Raw genomic sequence first — 20,854 nt, forward strand, 5'->3', positions numbered from 1 at the left:
AGCTGTGTGCTCTTTGCATATATTAGCCATTTGGAGAAGGGGTTTTGAAATGTTTTTAACGCACAATATCCAATCCTTTCTTCAGAGACTCTTATTCAGTTTATTTCTGAGTTGTTGGTTAAAAATGAAGGTCAAGCATGTTCATTTTAAATGAACAGCTCAGGGAGTTCTGATACAGCACGGGGACTGAGGGATGGGTCATAGCTGCTCTGTGTCAGAGGAAGCCCCCTTGTGGCCTCGGGGAGACATGGTGTTGCCTGTGGCATCTGCTACAGTACTCCCGACTCCTTTTTCCGTCTGTTGGGTGAAGTGACCTGGATGCTGCAGTTGTTTTGAGATAGTCTGTCTTGCCTGTTCTGTTCACACTTCCTCTTGGTCTTTGGTGATCAAATATACCTGAACTGTACATTTCCTGTCTGTCCTCTAATGTACCGGCTTTAATAATGTTTCTGACATAGACCTGTGTTATAGGAGGACTGTCCTTAGTGGGAGGGCTTCTCTGATAGCTCAGAGAAGAATCCGCCTGCAATGCAGGAGACCCTGGTTCGATTACTCGGTGGAGAAGATCCCCTGGAGAAGGGATAGGCTACCCACCCCAGTATTCTTGAGCTTCCCTTGTGGCTCAGCTGGGAAAGAATCTGCCTGCAGCGCGGGAGACCTGGGTTCGATCCCTGGGTTGGGAAGATCGCTTGGCTGGCTTTGGTATGAGAGTGTTTATACAAATATGTTTTAGTTATTTTCTAGTAGACCCAGCCGGCGTGGTGCTGAGTAACCAGGAGGGCGTGTTCCGCAGCAACTGCATGGACTGTCTGGACAGAACCAACGTGATCCAGAGTCTGCTGGCTCGCCGTTCACTTCAGGCCCAGCTTCAGGTGCACGTGCTTTCTTTTCTTTTATTAAGTAAGCAATTTTTGAAAACCAGTAATAAAACACATTCATATGCCCTAACCCAGCTCTTTGTGGTTTTGTGTCTTGGCATCATGGGTGTAGTTTGTGCATGACCACGGTCAGTGTGTGTATACAGTTTTAAAGTTTGCTATTTTGCTCTAGCATTATAGTTTTTTAAGAGTTGTACTGTTGTGCTGTAATTCACTAAGCCATTTAGGTTGCTACATTTTTTGGCTTATAAATAAGACTGTAGAGAATACACCTGTGTATAATATTATTAGCTTGGGTTATTTCCTTTGAGTTAACTCCTACTGGGTTAAAGAGAATTTATACTTTCCAAGGGGCTTCCCAGGTGGCACTGCTTGCCAGTGCAGGAGACATAAAAGATGTGGGTTTGATTCCTGGGTCGGGAAGATTCCCCTGGAGGAGGGCATGGCAACCCACTCCAGTATTCTTGCCTGGAGAATCCAATGGACAGAGCCTGGCGGGCCACAGTCCATAGGGTTACAAAGAGTTTGACTCGTCTGAAGCGACTTCGCGTGCATGCATACTTTCCAAGAGGGTTGCACCAGTTTACCCCTAATACTAGCCAGCAACAGTAAAAGAGTCTTGCTAGCGTCACTTTTATTTAGGAGGGCTTCCTTTCTAGCGGCACAGAGTAGGGCCTCTAGGTCATTTTGTTCGCATCCTTTTACTGTCGGCAAGGGATGCTAACCTCCAGGAAAATACTTGGTGACACGGCTTTGCTTCTCCAGTGTGACTGTGTTGTTGAGAAAGAGTAGGTATAAATAGTTTCTTTTGTTTATATATGGAGTTAAAAATACATACAGCCTAGATTTCCAGACCACAGTGGTGTTTGTTGTAGGGAGCAAACAAAATGCATCCCAAATGATTTCCTGCCTGAATAATTTGTAGGCATTCATCTTTGTTTATGGCAGTTCTGTGGAACTCGGGGAAGAATTGTGGAGTAAAATGTCTCCCCGAGCCCTCGCGTAGCCATGCCGAAGGTGTGGGCACTGCCTTTGAGTACTCTAGCTTGTGTGATATGTGTCCTCGTCAGTCTGATGGATTTACTTCAGAGGATATTTTTCAACAGAAACCATATTGGGACTGGTTGCTTCCAAGGCTGGCTAACAGAAATCTATTGGACTGGGTTCTGTAATCTGTATTTAACTAATTTGCATGCTAAAAACAGTCCTATGAAAGCTCAGCAGCCTGCAGAGAGCCTTGGGGCAGGAGCCTCTCCAGCCTCAGGGCCCGCTGACGTGGGGCCTCCAGCTGTGCCTGTCCCCTTCCAGAGAGGGCCGGTCACTGGGGTGGGCAGGCCCCATGCTGGGGGAGTGAGGGAGAGGCCATCGGAGGCGAGCAGTGAGGACAGTGGCTCTAAGGGGGTTGCGGGTCTGACACAAAGGCCAAGGTAGGAGTGCAGTCTGCGGTCAGTGAACCCCACAGGGGAGTCCGTAGAGAGGCGCGGGCCGCCCGGGGTCCTGCGAGACGGTGTGCAGAGGGCTGTGCTGCTGTGCAGTTTGTGGGGAGGGAGGGGGTAGCATTCCTCCAGTTCTCACAGGGCCCCTGGCTAGGGGTAAGTGAGGAGGGCAGCAGTCTGGGTGGTGAATTGTGAGGCGGGCAGAAGGTCCAGGTGATGGGAGGTTGGGGGCGGTGGCGGGGAAGGAGGGAGTGTTGACTGCATACTGCCCGCCTTTACCTCTGCCCCTGTCTCTGGGTTTACACAGTCCTGCTGCTGGTGCTGTGGTCTGGGGCTCAGGGGAGAGAGGGGCTGTGGGCGGATGGGAGCCCAGAGACAGGCTTTGCAGCCGGGCCGAGCAGCAGAGGGCTGTGTTACAAGGAAAACGTCTCCTGGCTGAAGCCAGCAAGCACGTGGGACTGTGGCGACTGTGCTGAAATCTGTAACGTGTGAACACGGGTATGGTTCTCATTCCAGAGACTAGGAGTTTTGCACGTGGGACAGAAGCTTGACGAACAAGATGAATTCGAGAAGATTTACAAAAACGGTGGGTCACTTCTTGAACAGAGGCAGGTCATTCAGATTCTGAAATCAACATTTTGGATTTAGAGCATTGGTTGTCAATGGTTATTAACTGATTTTTCCTCTTTTTGCCCCTCCACAGCCTGGGCTGACAACGCAAATGCTTGTGCCAAACAGTACGCGGGCACCGGTGCCTTGAAGACTGACTTTACCAGGCAAGCCGCGCGCTGGATCGCTGGCAGTCCGGTGCACACTCCGGTGCACGGCAGATCGCTCACGCAGCTTTCGCCCAAGAGCGCCCGCTGGTGCCCGGGCCTCGCTCCAGGCCATCAAGCTGGGACTCGGGGGAGATGAGGCCCAGGCAGCGGTGGCTTCTGAGCGTCCCTGGGTGATTCTGGCGTGCAGTGGGGTTGAGCACCAGGGCGCCTCAGCTCCTCTCAGCCGCCTGCTGTGCACCTGACTCACCCCAGGCCCGTTCAGCAGGTCTGGGAGGGGCCTGAGACCATGTGCTTGCGTGATGCTGGGGCTGGTTTCAAGGATCACACTGGGTAGTGAGAGGTTGGAACGTTTTGAATTTGTTACAGATGTGGTTGGGTCTTTTTCTGCTGTATGGATTCCCTGGGAGCAAGATAAGATTTCTAGTCTGTTTTCTTTATATGACTTAGACTGGGCTATGTGTTTCTCTTCCTATTTCTTGTCTTTGCAAGGGGAACTGAGCCTGTTTCCTCTTTGTGTCTACTGTGATAATGCTTTAGAAAGAGGATGCACATTTCTTGGACTCAGTACGGGTTTCTTTTGTGAGATGTCTCCTTTATATATTCAGGAATTTTAAAATAGAAATCTTTATAATTTACTTATCTCCATACCACGTAGTTATTGGCTATAAACAGTGTGAGATTTTAATATGCAAATCTGTAACTCAAACTTAACCTCTTATTTAACCAGAACTGGAAAGAGAACTCAGTTGGGACTTATAATGGATGGCTGGAACTCATTAATACGATATTATAAGAACAACTTTTCTGATGGATTTAGACAAGTAAGTTTGTTTTCTGATGCTAATTTGTGGTTATTTGGTGGCTGTATCTTTATACTGTTCCTCATACCTAATTTGGGAGTTACTATTTTCCTTTTTTTCTCTTCTAGGATTCCATAGACTTATTTCTTGGGAACTATTCAGTGGATGAATTAGAATCTCATAGTCCTTTAAGTGTTCCAAGAGATCTGAAATTCCTGGCTGTAAGAGACCTTTATGTTTTTTGAGTTGTGACTGAAGGCACAGATGGTCCAGCTGCCCTTGACGTAGAACATTCTGTGTTGTCCTAAGTGCAGTATAATATGTGGCCCCAAGGAGCAGGTCAGGAAGAAGAGTGAGGCGACTTGGGAATGTTGTCCTCTCTCAGACTTGACTGTCTTTGCAGCTCCTTTGTTTTGCTGTTTTGTTAATTTTTACAGTGTTGTCTTGGTCTCTGCTGTACAGCAGCGTGCAGCAGCCGTAATCATACACAGAGCCCGTCTCTGCTGCGCCTCCCTCCCCTCCCCGCATCCGGCCCCTCCAGGTCAGCGCAGGGGGCCATGGGCTCCCTGTGGCTCCCAGCGGCTCACCACCAGCTCCCATTTTGCATGCAATCGTGTGTGCACGTCGGTGCTGCTTCTCTGCTTGTCACGCCCTCTTCCTCCCCAATGGCACCCACATGCCCCTCCTCTCCACCTGTATTTCCTGCCCTGCAGATAGGTTCATCAGTACCATTTTCTAGATTCCACATATATGGGTTAATACACAGTATTTGTTTTTCTCTTTCTGACTTCACTCTGTAGAACAGTCTCTGGGTTCATCCACCTCACTAGAACTGACTCAGGTTTGTTCTTTTTTTATGGCTGAGTAATACTCCGTTGTATGTATGTACCACATTTTGAAAAATCTATAAACAATAAATGCTGGAGAGGATGTGGAAGAAAGGGAGCCCTCCTTCACTGTTGGCAGGAATGTTAGCTGCAGCCATTATGGAGAAAAGCATGCAGTCCTTAAAAAACTAGGAATGCATCCACCGTATGACCCAGCAGCCCCGCTGTTGGGCATATATATGCCCTGAGAAACCACAGTTGTAAAAGACACGCACCCCGGCGTCCATCGCAGCGCCGTTTACCATAGCCTAGACGCAGAAGCGCCTAGATGTCCAGCTGCAGACGCTGTTTAAGTGAGAACACAGATGCGGCACAGGTGTGAGGCTCTCTTGTTTCAGGGAGACTCTGCTCCTCCCGAGGTTCAGGGGTTGCTGGAGGCAAACTTATGATGTAGAAATCAGTGTATGTGTTTGACACGTCTCTCGTTTTTGACTCGTTCACCAGACTTTGCAAGAGCCTTTCTGGGGTTTCACACGAGCGGGCAGGGTATCCTGGAGTTGGGGGCCTAGAGTCTGAGTACACATCTGGGTGACCTCCTTCCACTTTCTTTTAATCTGTTTGAAGATTTGGACAGTTATGATCAAAACTCTGATGATGTTTTGCTGAAAGGTATTTTGTGTATTAGATGCAGACGGGTTCTGTTGTCTTTCAGGGAAGCTGATTTTGCAGCCATCGGTTAGCATCTTCCGTGATGGTTTCTCTCTCTCTTCCCTTTTCCAGTTGCCTATTATCATGGTGGTTGCCTTTTCCATGTGCATTATCTGTTTGCTGATGGCTGGTAAGTCTGCACTGATTTCACATTCATCTTTTAGAATGTTGAACTTTCCTGTACAACATCTTCAGTTTGCACCTGCTCAGTACGTGGTGTGTCCCTGTTAAACTGGATGAGTAAAGGGAGCGGGTGAGGTGCGTCTTTAGATGTGACCGGAAGGAAGATGCGTACTTGGTAGCTTGATGGTGTGTTTTTTTCCACTTAACCTCTTTACTTTTTTTTTCTCATTACCAAAGTAATACATAGTAATTACAGAAAATACAGTTAGACAAAAAAGAAAATGTTATCACCTTGCCTTTCAGAGATCAGCTAATTACTCTTAACATTTTGATGTTTTAATCTTTATATGTGTGTATTTTTTTTTCAAAAGGCAGATCCTTTTTTTGTACTGTTTTTTTTCACTGAGCAGTATAAATATTTCCCCATGTCTTTTATTTTGAATGGCTGCAAAGTATTCCATTGATGGATGTATAGTTTATGTTGGGCAAGTCAATATTATTAGAGATTGATACATTACTTACTAAATTTAAATAGAAACATTGCCTAGGAACCTGAGCCAACAAACAGGAGTGTTGCTGGTTTTCTTTTTCCCCTCAGTGTTTTCCTGTGTCACTCAGTTAATGAGGTTAAGCTACTTACCTGCTTATTTAGTAATGTTCAGTGCTCTGACAATGAGTCTGTGATGCTTGCGTTTTGCCTGGAGGTGCAGCCTCAGGCACTCTGAAGGGCCCCGCTGGGCTCAGCCTCCGTCCTGAAATCGCTGGGCTGACGGGCTCCCCTCTCATCGAGTGTCCCTTTGCGCTCCCCTGCACAGACCTCAGCTCCCCCGTTCGGGGTGCCACTCCCTCGAGACCACTCCTCTCCTAACAGCCTCAGCACTGAGGGATTTCATCTTCGGAGGCACTCTGCTCCGTGGTGTCCCGGCACCCATCGTGTTTCTAGTTTGGTAGAGTGGGAATGCTTTGCATACTTGATCATCTTTCTGAGCACATCAGCAACTTTTTGAAGGCAGAGACCTGTCTTACTATTTTACCTCCTGTGCCTAGGATACAGGGCATGCATGCTAAGTTGCCTCAGCCATGTCCGACTCTTTGTGACCCCATGGACTGTAGCCCACCAGACTCCTCTGTCCATGGGATTTTCCAGGCAAGAATACTGGATACAGGAACCCCTCAGCAAAAGTTTCCTGAATTAAGGCCTCCTGTTCACCCTGCACACTAATTCTGCCAGCTTCTCCAGGGGCGGCTCGGAACCTGTTTGTCTCTGTAATCCCTGAGTGTTCAGCAGTGAAGGTGGTCACAACACAGGAAGGAGCTGCCCTCCTGTTACTCTAGGGCACAGGTTAGCATATGTTTTCTGGAAAGAGCCAGACAATAAGTATTTTAGATTCTGCAAGCTACGTATGGTCTCTCTTGCGCACTGTTTTTGCAGCTGTTTGAAAATGTAAGAACTCTCATAGTACGAAAACAGGCTGGGGCATCTCGAGTGCAGCATCGCTGTTTGCTGGGACAGGGCCTGTGTCACATTCGGGGCAGGAAGGAAAAGGAGGGACCAGCGGACTGTGGTGCTCAGGGCTCAGTCCCCGCCCTTGGTCCTCTGACTTCTTTCTTTAACACACTGCCCAGGGGATGCCTTTTCTGGGAGCCACTCCACTGTTGAGTTAGCTTTGTTATCTTGGTCTTTTTATATACGCACATTTCCCTATAGAACGTCTGCAAAAACAGGGATGTCAGGACCGAGACTCAGCCAGAACAAATGGACCATCCCTTTGGGGAGCAACCCAGGGTGGACTTTTGAGGAGCCGCCTTTCTCTTTATCCAGAAAGAACTTTAAAACCCAGAGCTGTCAGAATTAGCAGCTGTACAAATGTGAATGTTGCACAAGTGAAGACGGACTGGATGCTGTGCATAGTAATCTCTGATGTCAGTTACTTGTAACATAATGATCTTTGTGGTGTTAGATATGACAGTGTTTGATTTCTAGCCCCTACTTTGCTTTTTAGTGAGAGTCTCTCAGTCGTGTCCAACTCTTTGCAACCCCGTGGACTATACAGTGTGTGGAATTCTCCAGTCAGAATACTGAAGTGGGTAGACTTTCCCTTCTCCAGGGGATCTTCCTGACCCAGGAATCGAACCCAGGTCTCCCACGTTGCAGGCAGATTCTTTACCAGCTGAGCCACAAGGGAAGCCCAAGAATACTGGAGTGCGTTGCCATTCCCTTCTCCGGGGGATCTTCCCGACCCAGGGATCGAACCCGGCTCTCCTGCACCGCAGGTGGATTCTTTAATGTCTGAGTCACCAGGGAAGTGTAGTCAAGTGGTTCTCAAACGTGGTCCCTTGACCAGCAGCATCCGCCTAATCTGGGAACTTGTGAGAAATGCAGCTTCGGGGGCCCTGCTCCAACCCTGCCAAAGCACACAGGCTGGGGATGAGCCCTGCAGCTGACACGGTTTCCAGCCCTGAAGATTCTCGAGCCAGCCAGAGTCAGAGAACCACTGGTTTAAACCTTAACTGAGAGGTTCTTAAGTTTTTCCTTTGGATGTGTTTGTAAACTTGAATGCTGTCAAGATGTGCTAAACACCTGAAAGCTGGAACTGGTGTCAATAAAATTGCTTGTTATTTATCAGTTTTTTGTTTTTTAAAATCAACAGGTGACACCTGGACAGAAACACTGGCCTATGTGCTCTTCTGGGGCGTCGCAAGCATCGGAACATTTTTTATTATTCTTTACAATGGCAAAGACTTTGTTGATGCTCCCAGATTGGTCCAAAAAGAAAAGATAGACTGAATTTGTGTCTGTGGAAAGCGGCTTGGCCTGGAAGATTCCATCATGCAGAACTGGAGTCTTTACTGACCCGCTTTCCACGGCAGCCGAGGTCTTTGTAAATCGTTTATCCAGGAGCACATCTTGTGCTTGGTGTAGGGGTGATGACTTAGGGTTGATCTGGTGTTACTGCCTTGATGATCTCTTTACTATTGGGATAGTTATTTATAATTGGAAGCTAGTCTATAATTAAAATGTAACCTGAATTCAGCTCACAAATGGAAGGAACCTATACATCGTCAGTTTAATCAGCCATTGCAGAATGAGTAATATATTTAAAAAATCTAGCTTCTTCCCTCGTTTGAAACAGTGAAATTATTTTTCTAGCTCAGTTTATTGTCACTGTAAAAGCAGTTGCTATTAGCAGGCTTACTTTTCCATATACCTTTGGACTTTTCTTAACAGCTTAATGATAAGCTATCTAGTCTGTTCATAACATGTAAATCTCCTAATAGATCAGATAGTTGGACGAAATCATCCATGACTACATAGTAGGAAAGAGGAGACCAGGGTCTGGTGTTCCTCTCGAGTTCTAGTTGGGCTGCCTTACGAGTTTAGTCAGCTTGAACTGTGCAGTTTAAGTGTGATGAAAAGAGTTCAGATACACTCTATCTTTTTTAAAAGGTGTAAATGAAATCAGCGAATGTAAAGTCTATTCCTCATGCTAGAGGTCCAAAGCCTCCTTGGTCTTTAGGATTGCCCCAGTGTGGGAAACACCCTCGGTTGGTCAGCCCCTCCCTCCTGGCCCTTGTGCTTTCCTAGGGTCTGTCTTCGAGACATGCAGGTCCCTGAGCGCGTCTCATGCCGAATTCCGTGTTGCCCTTGGAGGCAGCAGCTGCTTGTCCACGCACGGCAGTGTTGGCGCTTTTCACTCTGTGATTATTTTTGTTGGCATCAGTGAGTGTGTCTGAAATTTAGTGCTTCCAGGTAGTTATTGCTCTCCAGATCAAGGACCAACTTACAGCTTTAATTTCTGTGCAGAAATAAACCTGAAAAATACGCTTTAGAAGCTGTGCATAATTCTAATTAATAAGTCAGAAAACTGTATATTGAAATTGTAATTATGAGGTTTAAAAACTAGAAAGTATCTAAGGTAGTGTAATTGCCACTATTTTAAAATAGTTCGATTAAATACTGCTGCAATATTTGTGTTGTGCTTGAAAATATGTACAGTTTTTTTTCCAACGGTAATACCTTTTGTTGTCTTTAAATATCTCTAAAAAGCGCCTTGATTTTAACATCACCTTTTTTTCCAACATTATTGTTTATAAACATTAATAAGAGTTGTTGCTTTTAGAAACTCTAAAGGAAATAATAGCTGGAAAACCCTCTGTAGCTTAAAGTCAGTCGTTAACACTCACAATAGGGTAAGTAATTAGAACTGCCTACTCTTAACTTGTAAATAAGTATCATTTGTTCCAAAGAGGAAATATCAAAACTCGGCTCATGTCTACTGTGATGTATCGTCAGATGCTACTGGGCATTTCACATTAAGAACTTATTTCAACAACCATGACAAAGACCAAATCTGAACTGCTAATGTGGCTGTTTTGCAGTAAATGGGCTAGTGTTGGTGTGTTAGACCTTGAGGTGTCAATATTTCAGAAACCTGCAGTGATTTTATTCCTAAATTCATGTACTGTCTCATCTGTAAGTGAAAATAAAATGACATATTCTTTTCTTACTAATGTTGGTGTCATTCCTGCACCTTGTCTTCAAAAGGATATTCTTTTTTATTTCAGAATTTTAAGAATCATGCAAAGCAGTGCACGGCCATTTTTATCTTTAAAACATTATGTTCTTTGCCACATAGGCCTCTCCGTCTTGGCAGTTTGGTTCGTCAAAGCCCGTAAGTCACAGTCTTCTTCCACCTCATCTCCGAAGTGTCCTCTCATCTCACGTGTGCCATAGTCTCTGCACTAGAAACAAGTCACTGGGTCGGCGCACTCGGGAGGGGACCACGCGGGCTGCGGGCACAGGGCAGGGCCTCTCTGCAAGTCTGGTCACGTAGCCTGGAAGGAGGGGAGCAATCCAAGGTCGTGATTGAGAGCTGGTGAGAATCGGGTGTTTCCTGTGCTGTGCCTTTGGGTCTTCTGACCATTTTCTGTAAGATTGCTTGTCCTTGACGATTTGTTGGAATCCTTGTTTGTAGAGGAATTCTCTGTTGGTTATGTGTACTATATGTATCTTCTAGTCTGTGACTTCTCATTTCATTTTCTTGTCACTGTTGGTGACAGAAGTGTGCAATTTCAGTGGTGTTGAATCTACCAAACATTTCCTCTCGCTGCTTGTGCCTGGGTAAGGCCACATGGCTCAACTCCAAGGTGGGGGCGGAGGGGTCCTTCGGACATAATTTTGATCTTTTCACCTTTTAGGTCTTTTTTTTCCTCCCTATAAAGTAAGGAAAGGGCCTGTGTCCGTCCAGGGAGATCAGATTATGCTGAGGTAACAAACGAGCCACAGATCTCAAGGGCATAAAAAAACACAAAGGCTTATTTCTCACTGCTTCTGTGTATCCTTGAAGGGTCTGTGGAGCTCTGGCGACGTGCCGTCTGCATTCTGGGGCCCAGTGATGGAACAGCTTCACACGGGAACATGACCAGTTGTCCTGGCAGGAAGGAAAGGGAGACATTTCCGCAGAAGGGAGCCCCTTCTGCTCCCATTTCATTGGTCAGCGCAGGTCGCGTGGCCAAACCTGAAGTGCTGGATGGAGGAGCACAGCCCGGGAGGGACTGTGTGCTGTGATCCGACATGGGGTCCAGTTTTCTTGTCCCGCGTAGTTCCTGGGAGTCAGCAGAGAGCCTGCCGACTCCCCCGCCCTGTGGCACAGCACTGCCTCTGTCGGACCGCAGGCTTCTCCACTGCCAGGGGCGTCGGGCTTCTCCACTGCCGAGAACGCGTCCTCACTCTGATGCCTCTTGCAGGGTGGCCTGGCTCTGCCGTGAGCTCAGGGCCCCGGCTCCTCAGTCTGTGGGCCAGAGGATTCTCTGGAGGGTGTTTTGCAGTATCCCGAATCTTGGGTACTCATAGCTGTTTTTGTTTTTTTGACAGTAGGGATCTGAGGTAAGAGCCATTTGCAGACATCAGATTAAAGTCACAGTTGTCTCAAATCTTGGGCTTGTCAGAGGTTTGAAAACTGACTCTTAGAGAGGGGTGTGTGTAACACAGCAGCACCAGAATTGTTGGTTTGTGGGATTTTTTTATTTACGGAGCATCCTGTGAAATTGCTTTTGTATAAGGCGTGCGTGAGAGCAATGGCCTTGGAGTTGAAAAACGTGGGGTCAGGTTTGTATTTGGGCCTCACTCGAGTGTTGAACTTGGTCTCTTCACACTTTTTGATTCTCATCCACACGGCAGTTCACTAAGATCACCACGCAGACGCACACACACACCTGCTGAGAAGCCCAGGTAATCTACAGGCGGAAGGTCTTCCTGGAGGTCCAGCTCCCGTCCTCTGGGTTGGACGTCATACAGAGGCGCCGTGAATGGGGTTTCACTGCGGGGAGCGGAACAGGTAATGAGTTGTTGTGACATGTGTAATTATCACCACAACTGCCCTGGCCCTGGCTGGACTGGTTAGACGGCCTGCTTGTTCTTAGCACTTCCTTTAACCGATTATTCTGAACATGACTTTGGCTTTCCTTTTTGTTTTAGCCCAAGGCCCAGGCGTTCCTCTTTCTTCACTCACCATTTTCAATGATGCATGCCTTTTGTGTATTTATTTTTCTAGCTGTACAGAGCTACAGTATCATCCATTAAAATATCGTCTTACATGTCATGTCCTAAATTGATCTCCTGTTACAGTCGGGTTTAAGTGTAGATTCTGAGGTGAGAAGTAAAAAGTACAGGTTGTCAGTCGTGTCTAGGAGACCTGGAGATGTCCTTCTGTCTGAGCTTTTGGGAGCACACCTCCTCCTGGGTTCTTTACTCCATGCTCTCACCCGCTGAGCACACCTTCTCTGTGTTCTGGTTTCCTGTTGCTAGAAGGGAGTCTCACAGTGCTGTGAGTCAGGAGTCACAGCTGGCTGTGAGCTCAGCTGGGTGGTTCCTGTGACCCAGGGGGCGCTGACAGGGGTCTCTCAGCTGACAGAGGGGCTGGTCTCCCTGGTCCAGGTTGGTCTGGCGCTACACAAAGGAGGCCAGAAGGTGAGTGCCACTGGTTCTGTTAGCTCAGCACCTCCCGCATGGCTCTGCAGCCTCGGGGCGGCCTGAGTGAGGGGTCCAGTAATCCAGGTGGAAGCTTGTGTGGCCGAGCCTCTGACGTCAGAGGGCGTCCCTTCCACCAGGTTCCCTGGTCGGAGTACTCAGAAGCCCATTCAGATGCTTGGGGAGGCACACAGACCCCCTCTTCTGTGAGAAGGATGGAAAGGAAGCCATGGCTGTGTCTGTAACACTGGGGTTTTTGTAGCCTTCCGCCCTAAGCCCTCTTCTCCACGTACACACTTGCCCCCGGTGATGCCGTTGAGAAACCCTGGTTGAATAGCATCTTTATACTGTGATTCCCAAAAATATGCCTCTAGATTGGATCTTTCCCAAAGCTTAGATTCTAATGTTCAGCTGCCTACCACATATTCCCCCCGATGCACAGTCGCCTCAAACTCAATGTAGTCTAGCAGAGGTTTGTTTGTTTTTCCCCAGGGCTCTTGGTTTATACTCTGTAGACTGGTTGGTTCCATGCCCAGCTTTCTCCATCTCAGAAAATGCCACCAACATCCACCCATTGTGACATTATATCCTTCTCTTCAACTGTGCACCCTGTCCATAAGCAAGTCTTGGCAACTCTCCCCTCCAAAATACACCTCAGACCCACCAGTTCCTCATGTCAGTGTCCACCCCAACCCCGTCTCTCACGTGGACTCCTAACCCCATTTATAGCCCCTCTGGTCCCTTCTCCACAGCTACCAGTGATCTTCCAGTGTGAACTGGATGACACAGGGCCCCACGTTAAGGCCCTCAGGTGAGATTTTGCTGCTCTCTGAAGAAAATGTGACCTCATCGTCATGGCTACCAGGCCTCATCTGACCTGGTCCCTCTGCTCCCTAAGCCCACCCACCATCACTCTCCTCCTCAGCCAGCTGCAGGCCTCCTTTCTGCTCCTCCTCCGTGCGGGCCTTTGCACTGCTATTGCCTCTGCCTGGATGGACCTTCCAGCAATTCCAGTAACTACAGTTCATTCTCCAAAATTCAGGCCCCGCTTCTTCTCCTCAGCCACTTGATATTATGCATTGTCCCTCTCACACCATCACCAGGCTCGTTTATTTCCTTTTTAGAAAAGACTGCAGTCTGTAATCATATCATTTATTATCTGTTATTGTTCTCTCTCCTAGAATCTGACAGCAATCAAGTCCAGGGACCAGAACTGTCCCTAGAACCTCCTCAGGGCTGGTTTTCACAGGCTCCGTGAAAGGTGGACCCTGCGCAGGTGGGCAGTGGCCAGAGTTCTGGTTGAGAATTTCATATTTGTAGATGCACTTTTTGCCTTGCAAAAGGATTTTTTAAACCAGTCACTCTTTTTCTTTCTTTCCCTGAATGTTTGGTAGAAAATGTTGAGTGAGTTCTTTTCCCCAGCTTTTCTGTCTATAAAATGCCATAGCCATAAATTAATTTTTTATGTACAATAACTTATAAAAAAATCTAACACAGTAGGTAACACACCTTTTCCCCCTCAGGACAGTTCCGAGGTCACACCCAGGCCTATTGAGTGGGTTCTTGTGGCCTCAGCCAACGAGGTATCCTGAGGTGGGCAGATTGCCCAGGACCTCTCTCTCAGAAGGATTGGAAAGATTCTGCAGCAGTTCAGAAGAGCTCACATCCTGTTAAATCCAGCAAATTAGAATTTTTTCCCTGATTTTTCTTTGGGACGCTGCCCTTCCTGTTACCATCTGACCCTGTTCTCAGGTGAGGACCTTCACACACTACTGCACTGGTGTGGCTTCAGTGCATGTGAGGAAGCAAACATAAGAGATTAGACAGATTCTCTGTTCCTTTATTTTCCTTTTTTTCCCAAAATTAGGTAGTATGTTTACATAATGAGGGGGAAAACTTGTGTTTAGAGATTTCAAAACTACATCCCATAAATGACCAAAAAGATCGAGAGAGATACTTGTTTAGGGTTTTATTATGACGGTGGCTAAAAACACAAATATTTCCCTACCTCATTTTTTTAGCACTAGGAGTTGGTGTGTTCTTAGTTTAAGTAGAAAGCTCTCCGGACCCCCTGCCTGGTGCTGATGTCGTGGTGCCGCTAAGGGTGAGGGGATGGAATGTGCCGCCTTTCTCCAGCTTCTTGGAGGAGGGTGGACGGATGCCAAGATGACTACTTGGGTGCAGTCCCTAGAAAACAGCCAGGAAAGGCTTTTTTGAAACAGGACTAATGGTTTAAGAGGATGACTGTGAAATGTTCTGCCCTTCATGCAGTTCTTAGAAACCAGGATAAAACTGAACTGAAACTGGAGACATTTTCATCTGGAGCACATTAGTCTATAATAATGGTTCTTCTGTATTTGACTTTTGTGAGCAGAAATTATTTCGGAGAAGTGACTTTTCGTGCTCAAACGTGCTCTCAGACTAATACAGGTCACTTTTGATGTCCACGTGCCTGAGCGTCTGGCCCATTCCGCATCTCTCTTCACTGGGGCACCAGTCCTCAGGGTGGCAAGGTCCACGGCGTGGGCTGCACACCAGGAGTTTCACATGCGCCCGGTGGGCTGGCAGGGACCCCCGAGGTCCAAGCGCGGTGAACGCGCTGCTGCTTGAGGACAGAATTTGTCCACGCTCCTAAGGACCCTGGCATTTGGGGCTGAGACGCCCAGCTGACGAACAACGCCAGGAGGGGTGGCCTCTGTTGTAGGGATCGTGACTGAGGGCTGAGGTGGGGGCCGAGCTGTCAGGTGGTGGGAACAGGCTCTGTGTTGTGTATCTACTGTCGAGCGTGTCCACTCTTCAAGCCTTGACAGCTGAGGGGTCTGGACACTGAAGAACCCTCTGATGAGAACTCATAGGACTGACGGGATGTGGTACGTAAATGCATACATTTTAAAGCCAAGTGTTTTTTTCCTGTTACAGTTTATCACAGGATGTAGAACACAGTTCCCGTGCCCTTCGGTAGGACCGTGTGGTTTGTCCATCCTGTATATAGTGTTCCCAGACTCCCAGGCCATCCTTCGCCCACCATGTCCCCCTCGGCAACCACAAGTCAGTTCTCTGTGGGTCTGTTTCTGTTTCATAGATGAGTTCATCTGCATCGTGGTTTAGCTTCCACTTACAAGTGATAGCACGATAGTTGCCTTTCTCTTTCTGACTTGCACAGTATGATAATCTCTAGGTCCATCCCTGCTGCCATAAACGGCATTGTTTGGTTCTTTTTTATGGCTCCGTGATCTTCCATTGCATATACGTACCACATCTTTTTTAGGTTGTTACTGGGTCTTAGCTGTTGTGAATAGTGCTGCCAAGAACATACGGGTGCGTGTGCCCTTGTGAATTCTAGTTTTGTCTGGACATAGGCCCGGGAGTGGGGTTGCTAGGTGATACTGCAACTCTGGTTTTGTGGGGAACCTCCATACTGGTTCCCACGGTGGCTGCAGCAGTGTGTGTTCCCACCAAGAGTATAGGAGGGTCCCTTTCTGCTACACCCTCTCCAGCATTTGTTAGTTGTAGACTTGTCAATGATGGTCATTCTCACCAGTGTGATGTTTTAATTTGTAGTTTTGATTTGCATTTCTGATGTTGAGCGTCTTTTCATGTGCATATTGGCTATCTGTACGTTGTCTTTGGAGAGAGGTTTGTCTAGGTCTTCTGCCCATTTTTGGGTTAGGTTGCTTTATTATTGCTGAGTTGTGTGAGCTATCTGTGAATTTTGGAAATTAAGCCCTTGTTAGTAACATCATTTGGAAACATTTTCTCCCAGTCCAGAGGTTGTCTTTTTGGTTTGTTTATGGTTTCCTTTTGCTGTGCAACAGCTTATGCGTTTGATTAGGCCCTATTTTATTTTTGCTTTTCTCTCTATTGCCTTGGGAAACTAACCTAAGAAAATATTGGTATGGTTTATGTCAAGAGAATGTTTTGCCTATGTTGTCTTTTATGAGTCTTATGGTATATCATGTCTTAATTAAGTCTTTAGGTTATTTGAGGTTTATTTTTGTATATGGGGTGAGGGTCTGTCCTAACTTCATTGATTTACATGTGACTCTCCAGCTTACCCCACACTACCAAATGGTCTTTCTATAACTGGGCATCAGGTGAAACTGGGAGTTTACAGCATGAAAATAAAGTTTTAAAAGAAAAGCCATCTCCAGCCGATGTCCCAGGTGAGTGTTTAAGTGTCTTTAAAGCTGTTTGTACAGTGTACCCAAAGAACCTTCCTGTGCTTCACTGAGATCATGGGATTCAGGAATGTTAGAACAGAAAGGGACCCTCTCAAGTCAGGATGACCTTGACCTACTTACTGTTACAGGTGAAAAGCAGATGTTTGCATGGTGGACTAATGCCGTGTCATAAATATGGTGTCTTCACTTAAGAGAGGCTCTGTTTGAGACCAGTCTTCCTATACATTTTAGAAGACTTAGTCAGTGTTAATTTGCCTGTACATAAGTTGTGATCATGGTCTTTCCTATAAAGAGCTGGTCGTTACGTCCAAATATTACCTTAGACCTGTGGGGAAAGTTGGCTTCACTTTCATCCTTGCAGTGGCTCTGGCAGCTGATGAGGGCTCTGCGACACTGGGATTTGGGGTTGCTCGTGGAGCGGCCGCAGGTGAGGGAATCATGAGCGCCTGTGTGAGCCCTGAGCAAAGCCCCTCTTTCTTGATGGGCAGCCCATCCTCTCGGGGAGGAACACAGTTGATTGCAGGTTCACCGTGACTGAGAATAGAACTCACTTTGCACTGATGACATTGAAATCTGTCATCTTAGGCACTGACGACTCCTCCTCCCAACTTCTCTACAAATGAATGCCCTCTAACATTCTGAGATTTCTTCAGAAAAAAAAATGCTAAAATTTTATTTCATAAAAATTTCAGTTCACAGTGCGCCCTGCTTGTTGGACTTTGCTGCCGTCAAGCAGCCACCTTCCAGACTCGCCATGGGAATCCTGCCTCTGGTGGCGGGGTATGCCTGGGGATGCGGAGGGGACACAGGGCCGCCTGGTGGGCAGGATGGGGCACCTCCTTGGGGAGTCACCTCCTCACCTTCCTGATCAGCGAGAAGCCAGCGGGCCAAGAGCATCTGGAGTCGGGATTTCCGGCAGCAGCCGACGCGCCCACCTTTGGGTAAGGGGCTGGACCAGCGCGGCCGGCGTCGGTCCCGGGGCGCCCGGCTCTCAGGCCACGGGGGCTGGGTCTCCCCGCCTGAGGCGGCGTGTGACGAGCGTGCCCAGGGCCCCGAGCGGGATGCACACGATGGAGGAGGCCACGAGCAGCCCGATGACGGCCAGGGCGTGGGGCGGGTAGTCCTTGGTCACCAGCTGACCCTGAGGAGAGAGCCCGAGTGTCAGGAGACGCCCCCCGGTGGGAGGAGGCCGTGTCCTTGCCCCCGGGGCAGACCCAGCCCTTGTGCCCCTCGGTGAACACAAGCAGCGTGCTTGCTGTTTGGGGCTCCCTGTGAAGAGCGACCATGGAAATGATAAAGGCTTGTGTTCAAGGCAGCAACAGCGGCACCGAAGGGCAGGGGCTCCCCTTGCCCAGTGCTGTCCCGGAGGATTGTCCCTCCCCACCCACCCCCCCCGCCCCCGGACACAGGTGGCCCCTGGAAATGTGGCCAGAGACGACAGAGGGCTGGATTTTCAATTTTATTCAATATTAATGAGTTCAACCCACCCCCATGTGGATTGTTAGCTACTAAGTCCAGTGACGCAGCTCTCGGCTCAAGAGAAGGGTTGATGGACTTAGGCGGTAGGATTTGTGATGTTTCCCTAAATACGAAATTGATAACAAACCAGTTGAGGCCCCAAAGCCAACAAATGCTGCCTTCCCACCAAGGAACCAGGGGACGCTCGAGTCGAGGGAACCTGCTGTCAACCAAAGTACATATGGTATGTAAGCCAAAACACCACGCCGAGTGTGGCTGTGGGAAGCAGCCCACAGGCTTCTTGCTCTTTATGCTCTGTGCGTCTCAGATGCAAAAAAAAAGCTTTGACAAAGCTCAGCACTCACTCACAGTAAAAAACGCTCGAGAGAACAGTCAAAGAGGGAACCTTCCCCGACATCATAAAGGCAATAAACGACAAACCCACAGCAAACATCGTTCTCGGTGAAACCCTGAAAGCATTTCCACCAAGATCAGGAGCAGGCCAAGGATGCCCACTCCCACCATGCTTATGCCACAGTTTGCTCCCATTACCTGTTTTGGGGGCTTCATGTGAAGTGCTGTTTTGTAGACCTGCTTTGTATTTGTAGATGGAGATACTAGTGTTCGCTTCTCCATGTAAACAGAATAAATTGCCCTCTCAAATTACTATTTCTATGACTTTATAACAGCCTCTTTCTCTCATAATCAGGGGAAAGGGTATGTTGTATATGTTCAGTCTATTCTTCTGAAATCGTTGCGTACATCCCCTTAATGACTTTGTTCCCCACTTTTTATTTCCTCTGTTAGGAGTTAGAAATTAAGAAAATGTCCAAGACTGGTAATAAGCTTGCAGAGTTCTAGCCAAATAGCTTGTACATCTAAGGGAACAGAAAGCGAGCACCTTGGCTCTAAGTTCACAAATCACTTCCACATCCACACAGACGGGATGGACTGCTACAACAGTAATGGGAACCTTCATATCCATAACTCTGACTTTTTCTGAGACACTTACTTTCAACTTTTTGTATTGGAGTAAAGCTGGTTAACAGTGTTGCGATAGTTTCAGGTGGAGAGCAAAGGGGCTCAGCCATACATACATAGGTATCCATTCTCTCCAGACTCCCCTCCCATCCAGGCCGCCACATAACAGGGAACAGAGTTCCCTGCGCTGTGCAGTAGTAGGTTTATTCAGTATAGTTTCGGAAGTCCTAGCCACAGTGATCAGAGAGGAAAAAGAAATACAAACTGGAAAAGAAGGTAAACGACCACTGTTCTCTGTGTATAGTATGTCATCTGCAAATCCTAAAGAGCCACCAGAAAACTACTGGTGCTAATCAGTGAATTTGTTAAAGTTGCAGGATACAAAATTAACGCACAGAAATCTCTTGCATCCCTAAACACTAACAAAAGATTGGAAAGAGAAATGAAGAATTCCATTTACCATCACAACAAAAAGAATAAAACACCTAGGACTAAACCTGCCTAAGGAGGCAAAAGACTTGTACTCAGAAAACTATAAAAAACTGGTGAAAGAAATCAGAGATGACACAGATAAAGAGATCTACCATGTTCTTGGACTGAAAGACTATACTGTGAAAATGACTATACTACCCCAAGCAGTCCACAGAGTCACTGCAATCCCTATCAGACTACCAAGGGCATTTTCACAGAATTAGAACAAAACATTCCACACTTGGAAACACAAGACTCCAATTTCACAAGTTACGAGAGAAATGAGAACTACAATGAGGTATCAGGAGAGGAGGATGGAATGAATTGGGAGATTGGAGTTGACATATATAATACAGTGTATAAATAGATAACTACTGAGAACCTGCTCGGTCGCAAAGGGAGCTCTGCGCAGAGCTCTCTAGCTCCCTAAATGGGAAGAAAGTGCAAAAAAAAAAAAAAAAAAGGATCTGTGTGTGACTGATTCCCTTTGTCATGCGGCAGAAACGAATGCAACATCGTCAAGCAGCCATACTCCAGTACAAACTGAGGAAAACAAGTACCTGGATGATGATTCCCCGTTGTGACAAAGAACCGCCCCTGTTCTGGAGAGGCATTTGGTTTCAGAAAGCAAGACCCCCGAGGTGGCAGGTACCTGGGCGGCGTCCCAGGCCTGGTACTGCAGGGTCCCTGTGATGATGTAGTCGCTCAGGTAGAAGATGAAGAGGCTGATGATTAGCAGCGGGCTCACGCCGCCCCACATGGCCTTCCAGTACCAGTTCAGGGCGTGTCCAGTTGTGGCCTTGAGGTCGCTTTCAAATCTGTTCGGAGAGCGGGGAGAGAGAGTCTGGAGTGCTGTTGGAGGCAGGCGGTCCAGGCCACGGAGCCCTCTGTGCATAGCAAGCTTTTGTGCTGGGTACTGGTGCTTGAACACGACCAAGGGGCCCTCTCTCGTAGGGACCGGGGTCCTGGGGGAGGGGAGAAGGGCACAGGCTCCCACCAAGGGGGCAAAGCGACCACCCACGGTTGAGTGGACATCAGAGGACACGCCCCTGGTGCCAGCCTCCAGGTGGAGACAACTGCTGTAGACAGGAGGGCAGCACCTGGCGCCAGCAGGCGCAGAGGACCTGTTCAGATGCCCGTGAAGCCAGCCTCAGCCCCGGGGGGCCCTGAGGGCAGCCCTGCCCCGTCCCCCCCGCCCGTCAGCAGCCGTAGTGCCTGCAGCCCACCACTGTGATGTTCATC

The 20,854-nt window shown here is 47.8% G+C and overlaps 2 protein-coding genes across 4 annotated transcripts in view; one reads left to right on the forward strand and one right to left on the reverse strand.

Annotated features, from left to right (window-relative positions):
• Nucleotides 1-10,063, forward strand: part of SACM1L (SAC1 like phosphatidylinositide phosphatase) — a 71,344-nt gene extending 61,281 nt beyond the window's left edge. Inside the window, exons 14-20 of one of the 2 annotated variants that reach the window (XM_040246789.1) lie at nt 734-872; nt 2,831-2,900; nt 3,018-3,090; nt 3,821-3,914; nt 4,022-4,114; nt 5,501-5,558; nt 8,203-10,057. In XM_040246789.1, the coding sequence (XP_040102723.1) occupies nt 734-872; nt 2,831-2,900; nt 3,018-3,090; nt 3,821-3,914; nt 4,022-4,114; nt 5,501-5,558; nt 8,203-8,339 (664 nt within the window). In that variant the 3' untranslated portion in view covers nt 8,340-10,057. Of the gene's footprint in view, nt 1-733; nt 873-2,830; nt 2,901-3,017; nt 3,091-3,820; nt 3,915-4,021; nt 4,115-5,500; nt 5,559-8,202 lie in introns of both variants that reach the window. The other variant, XM_040246790.1, reaches the window with a different exon arrangement.
• A 4,281-nt stretch (nt 10,064-14,344) lies between these two features.
• The window catches only part of SLC6A20 (solute carrier family 6 member 20), a 55,860-nt gene continuing 49,350 nt past the window's right edge, over nt 14,345-20,854 (reverse strand). Inside the window, exons 10-11 of one of the 2 annotated variants that reach the window (XM_040246788.1) lie at nt 20,265-20,430; nt 14,345-17,843 (exon numbers count right to left, since the gene is read on the reverse strand). In XM_040246788.1, the coding sequence (XP_040102722.1) occupies nt 17,694-17,843; nt 20,265-20,430 (316 nt within the window). In that variant the 3' untranslated portion in view covers nt 14,345-17,693. Of the gene's footprint in view, nt 17,844-18,122; nt 20,431-20,854 lie in introns of those variants that run through there. The other variant, XM_040246787.1, reaches the window with a different exon arrangement.

Source organism: Oryx dammah, unplaced genomic scaffold (assembly GCF_014754425.2).
Source record: "Oryx dammah isolate SB20612 unplaced genomic scaffold, SCBI_Odam_1.1 HiC_scaffold_9, whole genome shotgun sequence".
In the NCBI taxonomy this organism is placed as follows: domain Eukaryota; kingdom Metazoa; phylum Chordata; class Mammalia; order Artiodactyla; family Bovidae; genus Oryx; species Oryx dammah.